The following is an 18,374-nucleotide window of genomic DNA, read 5'->3' as shown; positions in this document are numbered from 1 at the left end:
GTCCAGTTGCTTGAGTAACTGTGTTCTTTTTGTGTGTGTAACTAGTGATGTATACACTCACAAGGGTTCAAATGGCCAAGCTGACTAGCGAAGTGTACACTACCATGAGTTCAATTCTTCAGTCTAACGAACCATATATAATGACTGCAACACAAAGACCACAGTATCAGAGGCTTACAACAGGCAACAATGCCTCAGGCAATACCTTGGCGCAGCCCAAAAGACAAATAAATTCAGCCCCAAAAACATGCACAAAACCGTTTCTCCTCGGTGATTCTTGACAATGAAGTTACTTGCGGTATCCTAGCAACGTGAGGATGATTGGCAGCCGGATAAGACTAGATTTTTGTGGTTACCAAAGGGTTGGTCCAATGTTCTGGGAAAACGTGACATCCGGTATAGCACAAGTTGACTAAACAACTGCGGGGGACAGGTGCAAAATTCCGCAAAGCCTGACGTTATTCCTCTCACAGGAAAACTTGTACCTTAAAGAAGAGAGACAAGTTGGGGGAGGGGGGGTTAAGATGATTGACGTTCGACTTTGATCGGTAGATTGACAGGATCAAGACCTAATTTGACGTTGATGATGTCCCTAAGGTTTCTGTGCGACTATACCACAGGTCTAGTACGCGTCGTTGTGTCCACTTTACCTCCTAGTAGAAAGTATTTCCGTAGCAGATTGTTGCTATCTGTTCGTCTGTGTGTAAATGTGTCATAAATTACCCCAGGTGCCGCCAGCGACTTTAGCACAAAACGTGACCTACATACATAATAACAGTTACCAAAACTTTCTCTGAATGAAAATCACAAATCTTCTCTTGTGCACGTTTAAGACCTTGTCACATAATTTCCCACTCAGAGAAGTTTTCGCACGTGCCATTTTTAAGTAACGTTGATTCTTCCATTCCAAGTTTGAAGTGAGAAACTTTCTTGATGCCTGGCCTGATTTTTTCTACCTTAAGGCAATCCTCAGTGTCTCCAGACAATCCAGAAGAACAAAAAAAAACCTTAAGAAGGAAGTCTGCAGTCAAATAAGGTTCACATTGTCTGTCTGTCCGCAAGTAACCTTAACATGGCGGCATGTCAAATTGCCACATAAATGCCTGTCAAGAACATGGCTGGATTTTTCAGTTGGTCAATCCTAAGCTTAGAGATCCAGAATTGCGATCTCGTGATCCGGAAAATGATCCAAAAGTTGTCTGAATATTAAGAGAGATTCCGGCAGTGTTTAATGGCGGTCAAACGCCACACAGTCAACTGAAGGCTGTTGACATTTCCACATGAACAACTTTCCAGAACATGGCTGGATCTTGCACTTGGTCAGGCCTAAACTTAGAGATCCAGTGTTACGATCTTGAGATCCTGAAAATGATCCAGAAGTTGTCTGAAGAGTGATCCCGTCAGTATTTGGCGGTCTGGACGCGACACATTCGACCGAAGGCTGGTGAAATTTCCACATGAACAACTTTCCAGAACATGGCTGGATCTCGCACTTGATCAATCCTAAAACTGGAGATCCTGAATCTCCTCAAATGATCCAGAAAATCTCCTGAAGCTGATCCAGGATATCCGGAAAATGATCCTTAAGCAGTCTGTAGAGAGTAATCCCGTGTGTTAGACGTTCTGAATGCCATACAGCCGACTATGTGGGTTGGGCCTGACAAAAGTAGATATTCAGTGACAGAGAAGTTCGACTACTACTGTTTTGTTACAGTGTCAGCCAGATTAACCCCGGGACCGATCAGTATATATACATGTTTGGGGGATGTACAATTTAGTATGGCCTGGGGACTAACCGGTAGATATATGTCTGGGATGTAAACGTGTTGTAAATGATATTAGAAAGTCTGCCATTCCTTTTTTCAGATACTCAACACACATGTACATGCAGGTTTTTTTATACCTCGGCAGAAACGTTGACTTGTCACTTGATGTAAACATTTTTTTGAAAACTCAGATATTTTCTGACATTGAAAAGAATTTTTGCCCAATTTTTCATTGTGATAAGGGTCGTCATATTTGTGTGATATTTGTAGGTCAGGAGTTGTCTGCGCTCGCCCCCGGGGCGTGGTGGGACAAAACCGCCTTTTTGTAGTGAGGCATGAAATCATTGTCCTACATATTAACAATTTCTTTCAGTCCATCCATCCACCCATCCATAAGTCTCTCATTCCATCCTTCCATCCATCTATCCCTCCATCCCTTCCTCCATCCATTCACCGTTCTCGTACAGATAAAAGAACCAAGATACACACGCCAAAAAGTATAAGGATGAACCTCTTCTTTGCGAGTAGGTTTTGATTAGTCTCCACCAGACTCCTTTGCAGGCTCAATAAATAGTAGAAATCGGCCTAAAAAGGAATGTAGCTGGGCAGGGGAGCCGGTAAACTGGACCCTCTATGGCAGGCCAACTCCCCTGGCAAGCTACATTCTTTTTAAGCCGATTTCTACTATTTATTCAGCCTGCAAAGGAGTCTGTTGGGGGCTAGCTTTTGATGACGTAAAGCGGATTTTACCGATATCGTTGCTGCACTTCCGCTTGCCAGGATCGCAGGCTGTGAGGTCCTCTAGCGACGAGAAGCTGCCTCGCAGGCTCCTCAGCAGTTCAGGGCTGGAAATTACAAACAGAAACATCTTATCACGGATAAGAATATCTTAGCACATGCATGCTGTTTATATTCACATGGTCCTGAGCTTAATAAACTACTGCTCTGTTTATTCTTACTCAAACATATTATACATGGTGATACATGGTGACCATGCAGCCCCTCTTGAACTAAGTTCTGCATGGCACTGGTAACATTATATAACCCAACACCATGGTGACAGACATCTGGTCCTGGTCATTGACCTTCTTCATTGACCAGCCCCTCAAACTCTGCCCTGCCAACTGCGACATAATGTAATCCATGCCAACACCACAGGATTCCCATGACAAAAAAACAAAACGAAAACAACAAATGGATCTGAGTGTGATAAATTAAATGAAATGACATACCTCATATCCGGTTCCGGTGTCATCATGTAGTCGCTCATGACGGACCCGTCCCGGTCTCTCTGTAGGAAGGGGGAGGGCGTCCGGGACTGGAAGGGGGGGGGGGGTAATAATGTAGTTCATTGCATAACAGTTGTACGAGGTGCAAAGTATGGCATCTACTGGTACACAAAAACATACTATGAGACTAGTCTACTTTACAGGAGAGCTTATTCAGTATGGTTTTGAGATTCACAGTCAAGGGTCGATTTTCTGATAAAGTCAAATTGTTTAATGACAGATTGGCACATAGATACATTAAATGTTTTCTAAATATACTTCTTGAAAATTAATCTTAACACGTTTAAATCGATATCTATTGGCATAATTACGAAACGACGACAGTTTGGTTAATAGAAAGGTGTAAGATTTAAGCACTTACCGGTCTGTTGCTGCTTCTCTTTCCCCTGCCCAGGGATTCTCTCAGACTGTCGTTCGTGTCGTTTAGCTTCTTGTTGGTGTTTCTGGAATAATAGATAAATGTTGGGTTAAAGATCCGCGAATTTCCCACAGTCTGACTAAAAAATTCTATGACAGGTGGACCAAACAACACTGTCATCAACAAGAAAGTTTATCTGTGTTGAAACAGGTAAAATGGACCCTCTCTGACCGACCAACTCCTCTGGCCAGTTAAATCTCCCTTTAAGGCCGATTTCTACTATTTATATTCAGTGTACAGTGCCATTAGATAACAATCTCACAATTACTAACTCCAACAACCCACCATACTTCTGAAACCTAGCTTAGCTATCTGAAGACTCCCTAAGACACCTTAAAGACCCTACAACACTTGCCTGAGCTCAAGATCTTGAGAAGACAGTCTCCACACAAGTCTAAGACCCGCCATGTTACAAACCCGAGGTTTAAACTGTTACGAGCGTTTACACACATTTGACCTGTGACTCTAGGTGTTCCCAAAACAATCTAAATGAAACACACCCAGGCAAAGGTATGCCGCACACGTACAAACTACAACACCCTCTTTCTATGTCAACATTAATTGTGAGTCTAAGTTCCTCGGACCATGTCAACAGTATGAATATGAGGTTGGCTAAGGTGGCATTTTATTGTAGATATTTTATATTAGAACGCTGCATTTTCTACAGAAATAAGATGTTAACCTTGGCAATGAAGCCGAAAAGAGTTGGCGAAGGAAGGGGGTGATCCATTGTTAACCTAGGGGAGTATCAACCACTGTTATTACTCCACGCTAACATGGATATCTGATAACATGAATATACGTTCCATCCACTGTAACAGTTGTACAAGTGGGTCATTTTACCATGAGAAAACTGGGATTGGCAGAAATGTCTTAGCCCAATTTTACGGTTGAAGAAGCATGTATGATTTCGCCGTAAGTTGTCACCGCAAGTCATATGTATCTAGTACGTTAACATCCCCCCCCCCAGTATAACATGTGTAACAAAGTTGTAACAAATGTGTAGCAAAATCAGTCCTTACTGTAGCATTTCCAGTTGTCTGGACAGGCTCTGTTGTTCTGTGACGTAATCCAACAGCGAATTTCTCTCCCTGAAAAATACAGCAACAATTCAGGACGAGCGATCGTTGTGTTTGCGTACATCATATACATGCAAATTACTTGGAGACATGTGCAAATTTTGGGCTCTTTGCCTACCAGTCGCTGGCTGGACGTCATAGCTCGTATAAATGAATTAAGAACTGACTGAGGCCAATTTAGACTCAATTTTGGGTCCTTGAAATCTGGGAAAGATGCACAGAAACGGTGGCCAGTGGACGGGAGGATAGAGGAGTGACTTTAACGATTTGTTTGTGTTATACAGGAATGTGTCAGTGGCACTCTTTATTGTGCAAGTTTGCATAGGCTATATGATAATAACGTTAATGACCCGCCTGATCCTCGGTGTATATGGTGTGATAAAGCCACCGAATAAAACCACCTCGTTCGCTACGCTCACTCGTTGGTTTTATTCGGTGGTTATAGCTACTGGAAAGGCTTTATCGGGTTGTTATGAGCAAATTGCGGGTCGTTATTACCACCTGTCCAAGTCCTCGCACTTCTCCTCGAACTCGGCCTGAAGCTGCGTCAGTTCGGACTTTAACACCGCGGCGTTCGTGTTGGACTCCGTCAGGCTGCTCTTTAACTTCCGGTTTTCCTGGAAAATAGTAACAAACAGCTGCGTCAGTTCGGACTTCAGCACCGCGGCGTTCGTGTTGGATTCTGTTAGGCTGCTCTTTAACTTCCGGTTTTCCTGGAAAATAGTATGGAAAATGCTCTTTAACTTCCGGTTTTCCTGGAAAATAGTATGGAAAATGCTCTTTAACTTCCGGTTTTCCTGGAAAAGATCTTCCGGTTCTCATGGAAAATACAAAACCGATCGATTGATACATTGGTACAGGCTGCTCATCAATTTCCAGTTTTCCTGGAAAATGAGAGACAGATACTAAATGATTGATCGATTGAAAACTATTGATTTCAAGTCCATTTTGGAAAATATGATTAATGTATTTGATATTTGATAACTTGATGGTACGATTGTGCAACCACCAACTAACAGTAACTTGTAGTACTGACAACAATCGCCAGAGGTCGCCACTACACCGTGAGGTGCCTGCTGGTAAGTTAGACTCACCTGCATGAGGTTTTCCAGTTTTCTTTTCAAGTTGCCGACGGAGTCTTCTTTACTCTTGTCTTTTCTCGCGTTCGCCTCCATCTGGAACCACAGAGGAAAAAGGATGAGCGGAAAAAATTATAGTCTGTGTTCAGCTGTGTTACAAGACATAATATTTTGGTTGTATTTTTTCATAATGCCACTGTTTTATTTGTACAGCTATTTATGTATTTGACTTAATTTTTGCCTGCATCTAATGGTTGTGTGTAATATTTTTAATGTGTAAAGCAGAGCATCAGCTGAATTTGCACAATACGTACTAGTATTTCCGTTGCAATTTGAATATTAAAGAAAGAAATAATTCAAAAGACATGACATTTGTCAGCTCAAATATCAGACAATGTTGAATGATAATACTCCTCTTGAATTCAAAAAGCTATAGTTCTTATTATTTTTCTTTCCTGTTGTCATTCACTGGATACTAATAATGGCAAGCTGTAACAAGAGACATAAAAAAACTGCAACATTGTAACCAGACGTTTAAAAACTGCCACAATACGCTGCTGCTATACTTCCTTCTTAATTGTCATTAATGAATGCAAGCCGTAAGAAGAGACATAAATAAACTGCCACATTGTAACCAAAACGTTCTCAAACTGCCACAATACGCTGTTGCTATTTTTGCTTCTTAATTGTCATTAACGAAGGAACCCCGTAACAAGAGACATAAAAACTGTCACATTGTAACCAGATGTCCTCAAACTGTCACAATACTCTGCTGCTATTTTTACTTTTTAATTTCCCTCTTAAAGCAAGAGATATTTTCGTCCGTAGCTGATAAAATCTGCTACATGCAACAGTAGCCCCTCAAACCGCCACACTGTGACAACAGAACTTCCTGAAACTGTAACAAAACGTCCCATTAATCTGCCACAATGCCGCTAAACCCACTTCACTGCCACAGTGTACACAGTGGCGATATAAACGGCTACAATGTAAACCCGCGAGGTTGTTACAATGTAGCCGAGACCAGCTGGTGTTGATCCGCTTTTGTTCATGTTCTGGGAATCCAGACTTTCCCCGCAGCTGGCACAGACGTTATTGTTGTTCTAATCGCGACTTTATGGATTTTAATAACAGCCAGGAAGGTTCTGATGTAATAATTTGGGGATCAGGACAGGCTCGTGTCTGTTCAATCAACATGGCATTTTTTCCATCGTTATGGCAATTTTTCTACAATTTGTCAACCGTCTCCCAGATACCTACAGTTACAGATACCACACCTGACACTTGTAGCAAACTCTGTAACCATTCAGCTGTTGACAGTTGCGATGAGAAGTTCTTACACTTGCACTCATGACTCAAGTACACACCGACAAAACTCTCCCAACCACTTTTGCTACAATCTTGCTACAGACGAGCATCAGTAAGAGTTGCTACTGTAAACCTGACACATGTAGCAAACATCCGAGCCATTAACCTCTTGACAGCTGCGTTGTTAACGTTTCTTGTACGTCCTAATGAGTGTCCTTAACAAGTACTTCTGTAAACTCAGCCTGTAATGAGCCCTAGGATTGCTCCTGTAGCATCTTCTTTTGAAGTTAGCACTATTCTTACCCGCTCTTGAGGTTTGCCTCCCGCCTTGTGGCACAGAAACCGCCTCTTAGACACCTGATTTCAGGTTTGATTGTCCTCCTTTGTGAGAATTCTCCAATCAAATTCTTTGGTTGGAGAGTTTCCTCGGTGTGTACTTGTCATGAGTGCTATTATATAAGAACTTCTCATCGCAACTGTCAACAGCTGAATGTTTCGGTGAAGGTTAGACATCCAGGTAATACGATACGCCAAAAAGCAGTTACTCAAGCAACTGGATATGATTTTGGAAATGTCAGACGTTTCAGCTAGTATCCACTAGCTTTCGTCAGTGACTGAGAGACCAGAAGGGAAATGCAGCTTTATAAGCACAAACTATTGATTGATATGCAAATAAAGTGAAGACAATTATTTGGTAAAAAAAGAAGCCCGATAAAATCAGAAAAGCTGCCCCACCTTCTGAAGTTTCTTGACTGACGCCTGCAGCTCCACTTTCTCCGCCTCCCATCTTCTTCTCTCCTCCTCAAGGTCAAGTTCAAGACGCTCCTTTTCCTTAAAGGAGACAAGAAGAGATCATTGTGAGATGTAACCTGATCTGTCGGTCCGTCTATGTTTGCTACAGACCTGATCATTGCTACAGTGTACAAGTGCTTCTCATTTGCTATATTTGCTATATTGTAACAAAAACAACCTCCTGGTTACATTTCTTTCCCGCCCTGCTAAACTCTCAAGATTGGTCCGTATATGTTTGCTACAGACGTTTTGCTACATTGTTTCATTCCTGCATTGTTGCATTATTGAGACACCTACGTCCTGGTGGTCCATCTATGTTTGCTACAGATGGTTTGTTACAGACGGTTTGCTACAAACGGTTTGTTACACTGCTCCATGATTGTCACACTTGTCTCACCTGTTGTCTACATTTCTCCCCTTCCCTGCTGGACCATGTATCTTTGCTACAAGCAGGTTTGCTACAGACGGTATACTACAGACAGGTTTGCTACAGACTGTTTGCTACAGACAGTTTGCTACATTGCTACATTGTCTCACCTGCTGTCTACACTTCTCCTCCGCTCTGCTGATCTGCTGGTCCATCTCCTCCTCCATCTGACGTAGGTGCTGCTCGTGCGTCTCATTGGCTCTGAGAACAATGACGTCATGGGTTACATACGTCACAGAATCCAACACAAAGCTACAATCTACCCATCAAAATCAGGTGCCATTACCACTTTCATAATGGTCATGAGAGAAACTGAAGGAAAGAAGGACGGAGAGAGACAAGAGAGAGATATATTGAATGAGTGAACGTGAGGAGAAAGATGGAGGTTTTAGTGACTTTTCTAATCCTTCCATCTCTTGTTATTTCCTTGGTCCTTGATGCTAAACAGAAGGAATAAGAGAAAGGGAAAGACAATGAGAAATAGAAATAGAAAGATGTTACCTCTTTAGTGACTTCTCTAGTCTGTCTATCTCTGGTGGTTTCTGTAGTCTTTGATGGGAGTGAGTGAGTGAGTGAGTGAGTGAGTGAGAGAATGAGAGGGAGAAGAAGAAACAGATGATTACCTCTTTAGTGACTTCTCTAGTCTGTCTATCTCTGTCTGGTGGCTTCTGTAGTCTTTGATGATGGACAGGAATGAGTGAGTGAGAGTGAGAGAGAGAATGAGAAATAGATGGTTACCTTTTCAGTGACTTCTCTAGTCTGTCTATCTCCGTTTGGTGGCTTCTGTAGTCTTTGATGGGAGTGAGTGAGTGAGTGAGTGAGTGAGTGAGTGTGTGAGTGAGTGAGTAAAGGATAGGAGGAATTATTACCTCTTTAGTGACTTCTCTAGTCTGTCTATCTCTGTCTGGTGGCTTCTGTAGTCCTTGATGATGGACAGCACGACGGTTTCGAACTGAGGCAGGAGGTGCGTGGCCGAGCCGTGAAGCTGCTGGTACAACTCGCAAACATTGTCCTGGCTGCAGAAACAACAATAAACAACAATAAATAAACAATAAACACAAATAAACAAACAGGTGGGGTCGTGTGGCGTAGCGGCAGAGTGCGCGACTCGGAACTAAGAGACCCGGGTTTGAGTCCTGACATGCCACCGATCTTGTGCCCTTGGGAAAGGCACTTTACACGACTTTCCTCATTTAACTCAGGTGAGAATGAGTATTGTCTTGTCCTGTATTTGTCCCCTGTGTTGGTGGCGGCATTAATATAAGTTGATAAAACTTGAGTGTGCCGTCCACACGTCTGGTGATTATATGTTGGAATAAAAAACAAACAATGCATCACTGCCGCAGCTGCTGGTAGAGTTCGCAAACATTGTCCTGTGGCTGCATAAACAACAATAAATAACAATAAATAAACAATAAACAAATACATTAGTTGCTGACCAGCCCCTCCAGCTCTGCCACTTGCTACATAATGTAATCCAACACCACAGGGCGTCCGCTACAGCGCCATGGAGATATTGCGACATCATAGATCTAGAAACGACCACGGATAGCTCATTTGTTCATTTACTATACGCGAGTTCAATTATTACTAATTAGTACTGATAATTATTCCTAACGTTAACATTGACGGAAAATGGGCAAAGAGGTTCATAAACATGTTTAGATGTTTTTGCATGTTACAGATCAGTTCAATAACCTCCTTGTAAGCGTATATGTTTGTTTTTCAACACTTCTGTGTTTGTTTTAACGCTTTCCAGGTTGTTTTGCTGATTTTGTTGGGATAACCCCGCGAGCATGTCGTGGGGAGGGGGGCAGCTGGCGGTTTGTAAATAAACAGAGTGGTGAAGCCAGGTCATACGGAACACCGGACATGAGGGATTCTAACTTAGAGACTTTAATACCTTAGCTGTGGTGCAAGCTGTTAGTGCCTTATCGCGTGCACACTGTGGAAATCCGCAATATGAAAGGGCTTTAAGGCTCGAGGGGTGCCTATAGTTTTTCAAACCATCTTTATTACAAGATATATACAAGATGAAATATATATATATATGGGGAAAGCCTGGGTCAGACCTTCATCTCTTGATACAGCACCAAGAGGAGGGCTCAAAGCAAGTAGGACAAAATTCATGTCCACACAAGTCCATGTTGATAAGTAAGGTACAATTCGGGTACATACAATTGTGTCCTTAATTTAATAGTGGCCCAAAAGAGCCTGGCAAATTGAATCCTATAGAAAGCTAAACTCCCCTTGGTAAATCATATTCTCTATTTGGCTACATCTTTTTACTTTACTTTTCAACCAACGTAGTTAGTCTGGTGAAGACTAATAATCAGTTGGAAGGGCATCAGGACAGCATCCGAGCTGTGGTTGCAACAGTACGAAGGCCTACGAAGAGAAGGAACTGGCTACTTCACTGTCGCAAAGACTCTCCTTGTACAGAATATATTTTTGTGCGTGAACAAAGAGTTTGGATAACGAGTTCTGATGCCACCTGCTGCACGTAGTTCTGGTAACTGGAAACTTCACAAATCACAACATGTCTTTGTTGCGGAAAACAACGAACCACGTACCAAAAATCAGAACAAAGATTCAAGAATCCCTCTTCTGGCGTTACTGCTTCAGCCTTGTGCTTGAATTTGCTCTCAACAATAACCGTACACAACATGTGCTCTACGTACATAGAACTAGAAAAATGTTGATCAATTGGTTTTGTCAACCAAAATAAGATTATAAATGAACGAGGAGGAAATATTGGATGAAAATACAGTCATGGTTGGGCAAAATAAACAAGGCTACAAGGCTAGAAAAACACGAACTCAAGGAACTCCCCAGTTGGGGGGCTGAATAACCTGACTGTCGTACACGTCATGCCCGAGCTCCTGTGTTAAACCACGAGCACAGCCGTGACGGGTTGACCTTTTCGGCGTTTAAACAGAACAGAACTGAGACAAAAACACGACATCAGTAAGACAAAATAGGACAACATTAAGACTAAAACAGGAAAAGACTCGTCGGTGTTTGTAATAGAAGGCCTTGGCAGTGAGAAGTTGACACTGTACAGACAAAAAAGCACAAAACTTTTGCAACTAAAATCTCTCTCATCGCACACGGTTAAAATCACATGTTCAGAAAATTGTCAAAACAGAGATTAGTCTGACAAATCCGGATTGAAAAAAGGGCTCACGATACAAAAATAAAAACGCCCACAGTGTAAAATTAAAAAAAAACAGCTTCAAACGCCATAATTTCGTCTTTTTCACAGAGCCGAATTGAGAAAAAAGGCTCATGAAACTAGAAGAAACGCATACTGTGTAAAAAGACGGTACAATTTACGCCTTACAGTTCGAAAAGCTAGGATCAGTATACAAAATTACATGAAAAATAAATAAAATAACATGTTCAGAAACTTGTCAAAACAGAGATTATTCTGACAGAGTCGGGTTGAAAAAAAGGCTCAAGAAACAAGAAAAAACGCCCGAGGTGTAAAAAGACGGTACAATTTTAACGCCTTACATGTTCAAAGCCCGGGATATTCAGGGATCATTAACAAAACTTCTGACCCCGGCTGAGAGCTCAGCTTATTGTGTCTGCCCGTTTGAGGTGGATTGTTGAAAAGCACGACCGGAGAGCTGGCACCGTGTAAGGGCGTTCCCGTCTGTCAACACTCACATGCTCGGGCGCGTGGGTTGGGTTTCAAACACACACCGATGGAAGGTTACAAACAAGCAAGTCTCAATTTATCAGGAAAGTTCACCTGTGTTGGAATTAATCATAGTAGATTTCAACACAAGGCTTACACAGAGATCAATTTTTCAACGACCACTGTCGCCTTCATCGATCTGGATAATTAGAGTGAATGTATAGCATCATTAGCTGTAACATTTATTAAGTCCCGAAACTCACAGAGAAGAAGCTTTAAATCAATGTTATATATATACAAGAACCGGACAGTTGCATTTGTAAACAAGAACAGGTTGGGAGGAATGTATACTATCGTTATATCTAACATTTACTAGGCGTAAGCATTTTAGTCACGTAGGCAGTAAGGCAACGTGTGTGACTGGGTAATTTAATAACAACAACAAAGGACTCGACATTGCAGCTCTATAGTAACTTAGAGTTTAGAATGGAACGACTTTACAAACTGTCAAATCCTGTCAAAACTGTCAACATCGGATTAAGTTAAAGATTAAACACCCTCCTCACGCCACCAGAAGGTCAAAGGTCGTAGGTAGGAAAAATCCAAACGTTCCACCAAACATCCGGGTCTGAAGGCCACTCCACCCGTCATGCAACAGTCGGCAACAAAAAACTGCCACACTTCAGCATGTAACAAAAACCCTCTTAATGTGGCAAACAGCAACAAATATGTTACACTTCACTGGACTGTAGCAAGTATCCAACATGTCTCAGCAATGATGATCACGAAATCGCACGGCCACACATGTATATCACCATACGTATAACAAATATTCGCTACATGTGGCAAACAGCAAGAAATATGCTACACTTCAGGAAACATGAGCTGTAGCAAAGTTAACATTTCCAACATCTAGAAAAATGCTCGATATAATAGAACTGCCACATTTGGCATGTAACAAATTTTCTTAAAGTCGCCACTGTTTGTCTTTCCCAAACCGTGGAATGGAGAACTTTGATTAAAAGATTTGGGCTTAAATTCCAATGTCTAGATTGTGTTATTTATTGCATGTACATTGTAGGTATGATGCAAGAGTTCCAATTTGCAACATGCCCATGTCGCGGCGACGTTGCTACAATGTAGCCGTTCACACAGCCGTTACAATGTAGCAATTTCTACACGTACGTAAAAGTCGTTAGAATGTGGCCGTATCAACAGTAATGTTTGTTTTGTAACGACTCTTTTGTAGCCTTCGCCAATTTAGTCCGGTACGTGATATGGTCGCCATGGTTACGTAGAACTTTGGGCCAAACAGACGGGCGTTACGTGGCGTTTCTATAGTAACGCTGGAATGTCAACAAGCGCGGACCAGAATAGACCGGTTTGAAGGATTTTACCCACTTTTGCTACATTTGACAGCTACACTATTAGAAATGTGGCAATCACTGTTCGTGTCATTCCAAGTATGTTGTCAACCATATATAACCTCCTTGGGTATACTATCGCAATATCGGCATGTAGCAATGTCCTAGTCCTAAATTATCATTTTTTTTGGCGTGGGCAATGTTTGAATTTCTTTATCTGAATATCTGTTCCCCCACTCCGTGCCGAAGCACCATGACCCAGGAGCAGGCAAATTTGCTAAGGGGATAGTTAATAAGTACAAACAGACGTCATCGCCGCTTAACACTGCCAAGGCCGACAGTAGGGTGGAAACTTACAACGTCTTATCTAATAAACTCCATTCCCTACAGAAACTAGATCCTCAGCAGAAAACTGCAACCAAGATCATCAAGACCCCCCCCCCTTCTCATCACCCACATCTTCAAATCCCATCATATAACAAACTTAATTAAGGGCCCCCCACATTCCAAAATTCCCTCTTAATATATAATACTCAGCTAATAGTTAAAACACCTATTAACATCTATTAAAAGAACCCCCTACCAACATAAGACCCCCCTCCCACATAAGAACCCACTCCCAACTCCAATTAGCTACATCACTGCCACCGCACTTTGAATTACATTATTTATGAACGCACAATAAACGTCTTGCATACAATAACCCCCATTATAGCTTTTTACAGCGTTCTTGAGCCGTGTTGACATCCGGAGTACGTAGGTTCCGTTCCGGAGAAGCAGACAAGAAGCGATAAGATTCGTGTCAACCCGACCTGCTACCTGGGCAGGTATTACACAACTACATTTGTACTAGTAGTACTGGTACCTTGCCATGACTTGGTACACTAGAATGTACATAAATCAGTCATTATGATAGTTTATAGATGTAGATGATGATGGTGATAGATGTAGCAAGAAACCAGAGGTGGGAGTTTAAGACCCGTCATGAGTAAAAGCGAGAAGCTTCGGGCTATACCTGCCATATATATAATTAGTAGATGTGGAAAGATACCAGACTCTCCTCACATACCACTGTAATTGTACCTAAGACTGCTTTTACCATGACGTGTACTTTAAGCTTGTAAGAGCGAAAACGCACTGAATAAGGGCCCGAGTTAATCTCCAAGCAGATCCTAGGGTCTCAAAAATAGATTATCAAATTGGCCAGGCAGTATCCAATTGGCCAGAGAGTGTCCATGCGCGACCCAAGGTGGGGGTAGCGACAAAAAAAAAAAAGAAAACGGGCCATATAAAAAAAAGCTAAAGATCATTCCCCCACAACCTCTGCTTGGAATAGCCCGAGTTTCATTCATTTATTCCTGAAAAAGAGGAAAGAGCACGCCACCCACTAACCGCTGTATCCCGTATAACGCGCGTGGGCGAAATACATAAAATCTAATGTAGTTGAAGACCATACGAAAGTCACTGTACTTTTGTTGAGTCAATAAGGTTCAACTATATTATTTACAGAGAATCTAAGACCAGAATTTGTTGAATTAAGTTCCATTGACTTTTTCTGTACATTTTAAAATTGTGTATGCAACATCGAGAGCTGCCATTAGACATACTGTTGAAAATACTATAATTCAGGTATTAAAACTATCGTATTAACATGTCTAAACTAGACCCCGAGCTACACACCTTGCATGTGAACATGTCCTTTTGCCAACCCAAGCATGACGGTACATTCATGAAAGTTATCGGTGATGGTAATTGCATGTTTAGAGTTAAAACTTTAGATCCAGCACAAAAGGTTCTCTCACCTAGAGCTTTCGACCAGTCACTCTGGTCTAGTGACGCCTTAAGCTTACCTCGCGATCGGCAAAAGGTCTAAATCTTCCTCAGAGTAGCAAAGGCAGTCGGTTTCAGACGACATTTTCGGCGTTCTGAGCGGAGCCACCAAAGTGTCGTCTGATAATGACGTCATGACAAAACAACAGCTGGGACCCGCCAAACATGTTCTCAAGACTACTGACTCGGAACAGACAACTCTACAAGCAGAGGTTTGGGGTTAATTTTCACGTGTTTTTATACTTTATATCGGGGTTTCTTTCTTGCACCTTGGGTTGGGTGAAAGAAAAATTCCAGTGCAAAATAAACCCCGATAAAAAAGTCTAAAAACACGCCAAAAATAACCCCAAACCTCTGCTTGGAGAGTAGGAACAGACAACTCACCTTTTCACACTTCGCTGACGTTTTAAAGATTATTCTTAAATTCCGCTGGGATTTGGCTGAATGTTCTTACATTTTGTATTTATTCAGTATGCTAAAATATATATGAGGCATTTCATGTGTTTTTATTATACAAAATTAAGTTATAAACATATCTTTTAAGATCACACCTGTATTAGATTGGAATGGTCCAAGGTGAGGTTATAATTAGCTGCAGGAGAGTGATATTTGGGACATTCCAATTCAAAAGGGGAGTTTTATAGAATTTCTTTAAAAAACTTTCCTTTGTGTTTGGTTTTATCACACCACGATTGAAGTCTCTGGACTTAGCCACGATTCAAAAGTAACATTTTTCCCACCTGCTGTAAAATGGAAGCTTCCAAGTAATGTGAGACGAGGTAGCGTGTTTTGGACTGTCCTACTGCCCGGAGGGGGTGGAAGAGTTAATTACCGTAATTACCCACGCTAAATAAGCACCCCTGCAGCAATTTGGGGCAACCCTACACTAGTGGGGGGGGGGGCAATGAGTAATGTTGTTTGCATCACCCTGTACTTTAAAGGTGCAAACAAAAGATTTTAAACTTTAAACCTAAACACAAAGCATGACTTTTCAGAGACTCTTAGTCATAATTAATGTTGACGTATTTTTTCTGTGAATCCGGCTTAGATCTCATACTAAATAATCTGACTGTTGAACCCATCGAAGCACCTGTGCAATATTTACACAATAAAACAAACCAAACAACCCAAAAATAGCCTCTTGTCAAGAGTTCATCCTTGACCCTAAAGTTCAAGGCGTGACACTCACGTGACTCTGACGTCACTACTGGCCGCCATGTTGGAGGTTAAACCTGGACGTTACCAGGTAAATTTGAACTTGCATTACTGGTTTGTTTGTCGTTAATAAAATCACAATCAATACAGTAGCAACCATAATACGACTGCATTGAGGTATGACTTACAACATTAAACATTTACCCAAGGCATCTATCATTAAGAATTTGGAACGAATTAGCATTCTCCACTGCTTCCAAAGAAGAAATAAAACCATATATATAAGTAACGTAGATATGGAACCTTACTCTAGAGCAGCAACATTGTGTAATCCTGATTACTAGTAGTTCTCTCACGGGTAAATGCACTGACGTGTAATTAGCCCACACGAATTTGCAATAAACTATTATCAGAATCAGGCAAAGAGGCTTATATTATTGATGTGCTTGTGTGTAATAATAATTACGCAAGTCCTGCGTTACGCCCAGGTAAGTCTGAATCTGATCAAAACCAACCGTGACTGAAGAGTTTACACAGGTTAGTACAGGTTTTGGCGTCTGACCGTTCATCTGCTCTGGGCGTGACGGAGTAACTACCGGGAAGACGTGGTCTTTAGTGCTGAATCTGTTGACCTAAAAGCTGACCTTCTAGATTTTAAGTAGAATACGCTGACACGGGTAAACATAATCTCTATTTCACACCTTGTTCTGGTCTTAAAGACCAAAGGCCTTTCTCTGGGATGCTAAAACAACCCAAGTTTAGATCTGGGTAACAGTGCCTTTTCTTTATCCCTGTGTTAATTCTGTTTCAAATGCCGATTGTTATGTTTTTATTTGAATTACTTGCAGCCTCACGGCCCATTGAAAAGCGCTAAAGTGGCGATATGTGGTTCCGTGGCCGAGTGAAGAATAAATAAATAATAAAATAATCGGAACAAGCCGCTAGGAGGCCCAAAATGTAATCATTTCTAGGTTTCATAAAGACCTACCCACCTACTAACTTTCCTGACAATCCACCAAAAGCTTCTGGAGTTATTGTGCTATTTCACACACACACACCACACACACACAAACGCTACGGAAAACATAACCTTCTTTGCGAAGGTAATAAGTCATCAGGTTTTGGAGTAGTGGACACAGTCGAGTTGTTGTTCCACTTTTTGACTGAAAACCTCCTCTAGGTTTGCACTAAGGGCTGATGGTGTTTACACGTGTTTCTGTGTCAACAGCACTGAGTGCATTTTCTGTGTAACTGTTGTTTTAACCGGAATATGTCAGCAGATTGTGCCGAAACTATCGTGATCTTTCTTCTGCTTTCACACTGAAAACCTTCCCCATAAAAAGTTGGGTGTGTTAACCCCTAGCTCCGTGTTAATTTAAGTGTTTTCACAAAACTGGCCATGGTGTTCTCACCTAGAGTATTGTGAATCGATGAGCAGTCAAAAGTAGATTATGTTTACTCTTACTTAGTTCTGGTTGAAGGATCGTGTTTTCTCTACAAAACTAGAATTTATTATAATTTATCAGTTGAGCATAAATCATTATCAAAGCCGAAGGAAACCGTGTTTAAGCCTAGAATTTTGTAAGTTGAGGATTCAAAAGTTAGATATATCTACCGCTAGTTCTGAGTAAAGTGAAGCTTATTTTCGCTGCAAAAACGTTTGTTTAAACCTAGAACATTGCCAGCTGAGAATTGGGAAAAACCCGAGAGTGTTTACCTTGGCAGTAAGAAGAGGTCTCTTCCGGATCTGTGGCTGAACAGGCCCCAAGCTTCCCTAGTCACTGGGCTCGAAGTTCTACCCGTGACAGCAGGCGACGAAACCGCTCTCTGTCTGATAAACACTTCCACATGCTTCAGTCCGTCCGTAAACTCATGCAAACTGATCCTCCTGTCGCCATCTTTGTCCAGTTCTCTAAAAACTGCCTCCACTTCTTCCCCGTCGAGTTCTAGATTCTGACACAGATTCTCGAAGTCGGATTTTTCGAGGAACCCGCTCCCTGACCGGTCAAGGTTGGTGAAGATTTCCTCCAAGTCTCCACTAGCTTCCGAGTTGAAACTGTTTCGGGGGTTTAAGAAGCTGTTGTCTTCAAGATCCATGTCTCAGAAAAACGTCTTGTATACGTGCTATGACAATAATATAATCCGATCTGTATCAGTATAGCCGGTATAACCGCCCTTCGGCGTAACACACCAGCTTCGCAGGCACGCGGCGCGGCGGCAGCTA

General features: G+C 41.8%; 1 protein-coding gene across 8 annotated transcripts in view; it reads right to left on the bottom strand.

The window, feature by feature from the left end:
• The window catches only part of LOC109467524 (ras and EF-hand domain-containing protein-like), a 28,536-nt gene extending 10,162 nt beyond the window's left edge, over positions 1 to 18,374 (bottom strand). The window contains exons 1-11 of one of the 8 annotated variants that reach the window (XM_019765540.1): positions 17,868 to 18,374; positions 9,028 to 9,174; positions 8,269 to 8,359; positions 7,675 to 7,770; positions 5,647 to 5,727; positions 5,188 to 5,265; positions 5,051 to 5,091; positions 4,496 to 4,564; positions 3,417 to 3,498; positions 2,999 to 3,084; positions 2,517 to 2,611 (exon numbers count right to left, since the gene is read on the bottom strand). In XM_019765540.1, the coding sequence (XP_019621099.1) occupies positions 2,517 to 2,611; positions 2,999 to 3,084; positions 3,417 to 3,498; positions 4,496 to 4,564; positions 5,051 to 5,091; positions 5,188 to 5,265; positions 5,647 to 5,727; positions 7,675 to 7,770; positions 8,269 to 8,359; positions 9,028 to 9,174; positions 17,868 to 18,247 (1,246 nt within the window). In that variant the 5' untranslated portion in view covers positions 18,248 to 18,374. The other 7 variants (XM_019765542.1, XM_019765539.1, XM_019765541.1 and 4 more) reach the window with 7 other exon arrangements.

The sequence above is a fragment of the Branchiostoma belcheri genome, unplaced genomic scaffold (genome assembly GCF_001625305.1).
Source record: "Branchiostoma belcheri isolate BF01 breed outbred unplaced genomic scaffold, Haploidv18h27 scaffold180, whole genome shotgun sequence".
Classification (NCBI taxonomy): Eukaryota; Metazoa; Chordata; class Leptocardii; order Amphioxiformes; family Branchiostomatidae; genus Branchiostoma; species Branchiostoma belcheri.
The sequence above is the reverse complement of the archived record's forward strand: the minus strand, read 5'-3'. Positions and strand labels throughout refer to the sequence as shown.